The sequence below is a fragment of the Lycium barbarum genome, chromosome 6, assembly GCF_019175385.1.
Source record: "Lycium barbarum isolate Lr01 chromosome 6, ASM1917538v2, whole genome shotgun sequence".
NCBI lineage: Eukaryota > Viridiplantae > Streptophyta > Magnoliopsida > Solanales > Solanaceae > Lycium > Lycium barbarum.
The window spans coordinates 11,673,633-11,681,207 of NC_083342.1; the positions used below are offsets into that span (position 1 = coordinate 11,673,633).

Consider the following 7,575-nt stretch of genomic DNA (forward strand, 5'->3'; position numbering starts at 1 on the left):
CGTAAACTCGCCACTGCTGTTTATAATATTAACTAAAGATAGCGTCAAATTAAAAGTATGCCGAAAAAGAGGTTTTGCCCGTATCTCGACTATTTCAGCTTATTTTCCTATTCATTTTCACTAGCGCGTGTAATGTAATTTTATTCACTGAGAAATAGAGTGTGAGTTTCTTGACCATCGGGTCATACACACTTAAGAGCGAGACTAGGATTTGAACATGATCTCTCGTTATGTTTTATTTCGCTTCATTGATATATCGCCAGGTCACACACCTTTAGTGCGATTTTGTTGATTTAATTGATGTTTTATTGCTAAATATCAATAAATTCAAGGCTAGAGAACAAAGAAAGCAAAGACTTTGAAACTACATGAACTGTCACAGGTACTTCCTTGGAAGGTGATTTAAGGGATAAACTGAATGGCAAGAAGGCTGGTAAATTAACAAAATGTAATGTGAATGTTGGTGGAAAAGCTCAAGTTGGTGATTGCGCTGATCAACAAGCTTTGGTCGAAAATTCGGTGTTACGAGCAGAGGTGGAGTGTAATTCTGTCTGGTTTGGGCAGAATCTAATAGCGTTATGTCAAATCCTATATTTGTATTTAAAAAAATTATTTAATATGTATAAATAATTTATCCAGAACTCAATAAGCTATCCTTATAGTATTTGAAATCCATAAACTCAAAATTCTAATTGGACCTCTAAGGCTCTAACTACGAGTGATTTTTTGAATAGAGATCAAGCTAAAGTTAATGGTGTTCATGATCTTGATAAAGGGAAAAGATATGCCAAATAATGGGAATAAGGAACAAGTTTTTTAATTTATAAAGTTGGCTATTATGGACCATATGCAAAAGGTGTTGAGTGTGGCGAGCAAACTGGGTTTTATATGTATTACTAACTTTTAGTATAATTATATAAAAAGTCATGCTAAAATATTTACTCATACTTGGTGTGTAAATCAAATCAAGCAATTTAGTTATAATAATTAAAAATTAAAGGGTCAATATTATCACTATATATAAGGGAGAACCAAGGATTTTTGTAGTCCTCGCAAAAGTTTCTAATTTAATGTGAAACTTTTCAATTAATTACTTTTAGGTCCTGACCTTATTTTTTCAAATTTACTTTTTGTTCTTCTGGTTTACTTTTCAAAAGCTGCCGAACCTCCTACTTTATTTCCCCTGTTACTTTCTTCTATTAATCTTATCTATTAACTTAAAAGACAGTCATTTCTTTGCTAGATATTCTTGCTTCTTGTTGCTCTCTCATTTTCTCCTTTTTCATTTATTGCTTATTATTCTCAGACTTTTTTTCTCATGTTGTTGGTTCGTTTGTTAAAGATTGTTACATGTAGGCATTTCTTTTACTTTATATTTATATTATGGGATTTAGGAATTTCTGAATTTTTTTAGATTTAGGAATTTCTGAATTTTTTTTACTTACATGTAGACATTTCTTTTACTTTATATTTATACTTTAATGAGCTTGCGCGTGTTTAAAAAGATTTTTACTAAAATTATTTTCAGGTATACTGATTTATTTATCTAAAATATTTATTATTTTAGAAAATCAAGATAGAATTAATTATTTTTTCACCTTTACACATACATTGATAAATACGGAAAGAGATTAATGTGGTGAAAGAAAGATTAGTATTAATTGAGATTAAAAAATATATGTAAGTTAATTTAGTTAAATTATCTTTTAGTTTAAATTTCAGGATTGTAATTTTAACTGTCTAAAAAAAATATGGACAATTTTATACGTCGCCTTTGAAATTTCTATGATTTATCATAAAAACATAAAGGAAAATTTATTAAATGATGCCATATCTTTTTAAGTATAAAGTATATGTGAAAAATTAAATGTTATTATTTCTTCAGGTTCATTTTAATAAATATAAGTTATTTCTTGAATTTCGTCTAAAACTAAGGTTAAAAAATACGTTTAACTAGCATAAATCGTTACACACAATATTGAATGAATTTTAATAAATATCAAAACAAATCTCTTTATATCTATAAATAAAAATCACACACTTACAAATTCACAAAAATACGAAAATATGTTTCAATTTTTTATCTTCGCAAGTTGTAATTATCATACTTTATCATGTTAGTATAGGATATCGAATCACTTATGTCCCTTTGAGATTTGCTATTTTCCTACTTAACTTTTTTCCTCATAAATAATTTTTTCGTTAAAAATCATCTAATTGTGTGACGAAACAACATTAATAATTATAAAACTTATCAATAAGATATCGGCTTAATACCTAGATAGACCCCTAAACTTAGCATGTTTTGTAAGTTAGACACTCAAACTTGTCTAGCGACCAGATAGACACTTTAACTTGGCAAATATGTATTTGTGAACCCCTGCTTCCACAAGACCAAGTGTGTGAAAAAAACTTGCTAATGACGTGGCAAGTGAACCTATTTAATGCCACGTGGAATATTTAAATAAAAAAATGACAAGTGTAAATAAAAGGTTTTAAAAAATAAAAATTGGAAAAAGGAAAACAAAACCCACTTGTTCTTCAACCCCACCCTAATCGTTCCCCCTATCCCCATGTCGTCCACTCTGTTCCCCAATTCCTTTTCAATTTCTATTTGTCCCATTTTTGTAAAATCTTCTTCTTCATTATTTTTTCTCATATAATAATCAGGTCACCACAATATTTCTCTTTTATTTATTCCATCATAAAATGATGTCAAGTTGTCGACAATAGGAAAAACTTCAGAGGAATTAAACAATTAAATTTGGACCTTTCATTCCCTGGTGGAGCATCTTTGCAATGCAATCGAATTGCAAAAGTTAACCTGAAAGCCATCAATTCATTTTAATTTGGATTTTCATGTTTAAGTTTGAAATTTGATATTTTGAGATTCCTATTAATCCGGCTCTTTGAATCTGAAGTTGTTTTGTGTTTGAGTTTTTGAAATTCGATATTGTTGTGGTGGATTTTTTCTTTATGTAGCAGTCGGTGGGGAGAACAAAAAACTGGTGGAGGAGTTCGGCAGCAATTGCTTATTTTTTTACTAGTTTAGGCGGAGGTAGCCATTTTTCCCAACTGCCACAGGTGAATGGAGATGACCAAGATTTTAGGGGCCTTTAATCATTTATATAAAAATATGGATATTTTCCATGTCAGCTAATTTTAATAGCATCTCACGAGCTTAGAATAACTTTTCATGCAAGCAGTTCGCCACATCAGATTTTGTGTTTAATGAGTACATATTTGTCAAGTTAAAGTGTCTATCTGATCACTAGGCAAGTTTGAGTGTCTAACTTGCAAAACATGTCAAGTTTAAGGGTCTATCTAGGTATTAAGCCATAAGATATCATTAACCTGCAAATACATTAAATTAATTATGCAGTAAAAAATGTGGCAAGTTATGTCTATTTAATAATTATTTTAAATTTTGAGCTTGGGCCTGAGCTTAGCACGGGCCTTCCGTAACTAATATATATACACACATACTTGGTGTAAATGTTGGATAGGGATATTTAAAAAAAAAAAAAAAAAAAAAAAAAGTGCAACCCTAATGGATTCTGAAGCCAAACGTAATAATGATTCTCAATTTTCATCAAATTCAAGATTTAAGATTTAACAGGATCTATGTTGTGCCAGCAGAACTCATCATTGAAATCCTCTTAACGCTTCCGGTGAATTCTCTCTTGAAATTCAGGTGTGTTTCAAAATCTTGGGTTGCTTTAATCTCTACCCTGAATTTATCGAGACTGTGGTTTGATCATTTTGGGAGCACTATTAAGAACTATTCCCTTAGTTCTTTACTTTACGACTATGTTAGTGAGGCATTCGACTTGGATTATCCTATGGAAAGAGACCGAACACGTCTTGAGGTTGTCGGTTCTGTCGGTGGATTGGTTTGTGTCAACCATTAAAGAAGAAAACTTCTTTCTCTGGAATCCATCAATTAGAAGTTCAAGAAATTGCCTACAGCTACATTGATGTCGTTTACATCGATGTCAGATTGTGTATCAAAACCTTATGCATACATGTATGATTTTGGGTATGATGAGCTTCATGATGATTATAAGGTAGTGATAGGTTTCAGAATGCGTGTTTATCCGAATTCATATTATAATATTGAGGTCATAATATATAGTCTAAATAGTGCTTCTTAGAGAAGTACCGATGCTATTCATAGAGGGGTGATGTCGAATAAGCTGGGTGATGAGCCAAGTATGCTTTTGAATGGGAAGCTTCATTGGCGTAGTAGTTGGGACATCATATCTGTTGATCTGGTTGACGGAAAATGGGGAAAGATGGAGCAACCCTGCTATGCAAAGGGAGATTTTAATTCTAAGTTTGGAATTTTGGGAAGCGATCTTTCTATGTAGATGTGTGGGTTATGAAGGAGTATGGGAATAAAGAATCCTGGACAAAGATCTTTACCATCAATCGTCCTAAATCTCCTGTGGCGCATTTGTTTATTCCACCCTTTTGGATGTCTAACAAAGGTGAACTTATGTTTGTTGTTTGAAGGGATTCTTATCATTTACAATCCAAAGAATGACTTGACCAGGTATCAAAAGATTATCGAAAATTATCATAATAACTAGGAAATTTTGCCGCGCCAAGAATGACTGATTTCATCAAACTTATAAAAGATCCCTTTCCAATATTTGAATATTACAAAAAATAACAAAATGATAGATCTTGGCAGTAGAATATTATTTCGAGCAAGTACTTTCACACACAGAATTGTGGAAAAATAGAAAGAAAGTAAAAAATCAGACCATTCTTTTACACAATCCATAAACAAAAAAACAAAAAAAATGTTTCTTACAATTTGAACTTGAAAATATCACTTCGCAAACACATAAGCTGAACTAAAACAAAAGCTCACAAAAAATTAGCCTACAATCTTGAGATTCTCTTCTGAGTGGAGAATGAACAACAATTATAGCATTAGAAAATTCTCTTATCACTATATATCAATCTATTCATTCTTTGATTCTGTCTCCCTTTTCTTCTAACAGCAAATTACCTCCCTTTCCATTTTTCTAAATGCTTCATCTAATGCTCTGAATCACAGCCACAGGCAGTGGCGGAGCCACATAGAGCCGAAGGTGTTCATCCGAACCCCCTCGGAGAAAAAAAATATTATTTTTACTAGGTTAAAATTATTTTTTATCTATATATAATATCATATGCACGACAACGGAAGCACCAAGTTATAAGATATCAGAATTAACTAAATTTTGATGTTCAAACTTGATTTAAAATGTGTAAAGACTTTATTAAACAGGGAAGGGAGAAAAGAACCATAATATTTGGAGATGTATTCACAAATGCTCTTGGACTAAATCGATTTTTTTTTTTGAGAATTCAACTTTCAAAGTCCCCTTGTTTTGAAAAATAAAGAATTTTCTTTACCAAAGTAATATTTACAATGCAAAAAGACAACCATCCGACCAGTAGTTGGGCACAGGCCCCTGCTATGGCTAACAACTTCTAACCATAGTCCTTTTTCCCTATATTTAAAAAAGGAAGTTATTGCTTTGAAGAAGAACAATCGTGACAAGCCTTTCATGTTCTTAACGACATTCTCAGACTCTTATTTCGTCACAAGACCCATTTCGTTCTAATATTTTGCCATGAAAAGTTCAAGACAAAATGGTTTTTGTCGACAAGCAATCTGTTGTTGTTTGGTTCCAAACCCATACTTACAGTGTAGAAACCAAATTGGCTTTCAGAAACAAACAGTCCCAGGGGTGTTTCCATAACAAAGCTAAGATCCATTTAATTGTCAGTCCCTTCCTGACATGAGCAATTTTAAACTCCCTGCTACTATTAGGCAAATCTTTATAATCCCAATATGTCTTCACAGACCAAAAGCATAAGGACGACAACTCAAGAACCAAAACCTGACATACATTTGCCATGTTCAACCAAGTGCAACGAACAAAATTAACAAACCACGTCACCGGACATTTATCCTGCAATTATATATTTATATAGATTTGCCATGTTCAACCAAGTGCAACGAACAAAATTAACAAATTCATAGCGGCCTTCAACCAAAAAGATATATACTCTGAAACCTTTAAATACAAGGCAACAGAAATTTGTTGCTTAATGACCAAACTTCTGAAGTTAAATCGGGGACAAGTGAATGAGGTTTTTGGTTCTTCCAAGTGAGGGATTAGAGAACGACTGTTTTTTTTAAGAGGGACGATGGTTAGGTTTGATTAGTTGTGACTTTTCGGCCTTTTGGGTATTAAGTAGTAGCACGGTAAAAATTTAGGAAAAAGCCTAAAAAACAACAAAAAAGATAAATAGGATTTAAGGCCATAGAGGGCACCACATCACCGGGTCTTTGTCCTGCAATTATATATATATATATATATATATAGATATAGATTCTGACAAATTTATCTACATTGAAAGCCTGGTTCGGCCCTTTTCTGCGAAAGGTACCACAAATGCGACAACAACAAAGGCTGAAAAGTTCAGATGAAAACAACAGTGTTTTAAAAGGCGGGGGCGTAAGGCGGGGCGTTTTACATACGCCTCGACGAGGCGTGAGCCTCGAGGCACGGGGCGTAAGCCCCATGGGTATTTAATTTTTAGTATTTCTTAAAATAATATAATTACAATAAATATTTTTAAATAGGTAAAATTACATAAAAAAATAAAATAAACTGTAAATAAATGATATATATATATATATATATATATATATATGTATGTATGTATGTATGTATATGTGTGTGTGTGTGTGTGTGAGCGCGCGCGCGCTTGATCCTCACAAAAAAATGATCAAAACAATCCATTATACACCGCTTATAACTTGTAATTATATATAACATAATTTTACAAGTATAAAAAATACAATGAAATAAAAGCTATTATGAAATGCAAAACAATTCTAACATTTTAACTTTCAAACACGGAAAAAAACACAGTTTCTTAAAACACTATTACTATCATACTATTCATTTTATCTCCCTATAAGCAAATAATCAATAAAATTTATCAATATTACAATTAAAACATAACTTCTTCATGAACAAAAAATAAAATTATATGATAATTCTGATACATAGGACTTATGATCAATGACAAGTGAAAATGTACAATTCCGCTATGTATTTTTTTTTAAAAAAATTAAGTGATATTCACCCTCACGGCGTTCTCAAATAGTAAATATCCAATACTACAACTTGTTATATGAGTTACACCCAATCTTCTATTTCTATAGATGAAAAACTATTAAGTAGCATTATTTTGTTAAACAATTATGAGGGTAAATGATTTTAATTAAGGAATTTAAAATATAATTTGTGTAAGAACTGTTAGGCGAGCCCTAGGCGTTGGGCGTTAGGCGTGTTTAGGGCGTACGGTTGGACGCTTAGGGCGTAAGCCTTATAGGAACTAAGCCCCGCACGTTAGCCCCAAGGCGTTTTGCCACTGTCCTGCCCCGAGGCTCCTGACACTGCCTTTTAAAACAATGGAAAACAATAGTGTAATTTAAGGTTATGTATGCATTATTTTCAAGTGCTGTTAAATTCTGTCCTTTTTTGTTTTTGGGTTGTCAAA

At 32.1% G+C, this 7,575-nt stretch overlaps 1 protein-coding gene across 1 annotated transcript; it reads left to right on the top strand.

Annotated features, from left to right (window-relative positions):
• The first annotated feature begins 217 nt into the window (after positions 1-217).
• On the top strand, positions 218-4,370 carry LOC132643802 (uncharacterized). The gene is made up of 5 exons (XM_060360331.1): positions 218-263; positions 383-554; positions 3,695-3,893; positions 3,948-4,067; positions 4,155-4,370. The coding sequence occupies exons 1-5, from the start codon at positions 218-220 to the stop codon at positions 4,368-4,370; spliced, it is 753 nt and encodes a 250-aa protein (XP_060216314.1).
• The last annotated feature ends 3,205 nt before the right edge of the window (positions 4,371-7,575 follow it).

What these genes read in the sequence shown, in the direction of transcription:
- LOC132643802 (XM_060360331.1), top strand. Translation starts at nt 218, where the DNA reads ATGATCTCTCGTTATGTTTTATTTCGCTTCATTGATATATCGCCAG. An exon ending in CTTCATTGATATATCGCCAG is followed by an intron (nt 264 to 382) that starts GTCACACACCTT and finishes GAACTGTCACAG; the next exon opens with GTACTTCCTTGGAAGGTGAT. An exon ending in TCGGTTCTGTCGGTGGATTG is followed by an intron (nt 3,894 to 3,947) that starts GTTTGTGTCAAC and finishes TCCATCAATTAG; the next exon opens with AAGTTCAAGAAATTGCCTAC.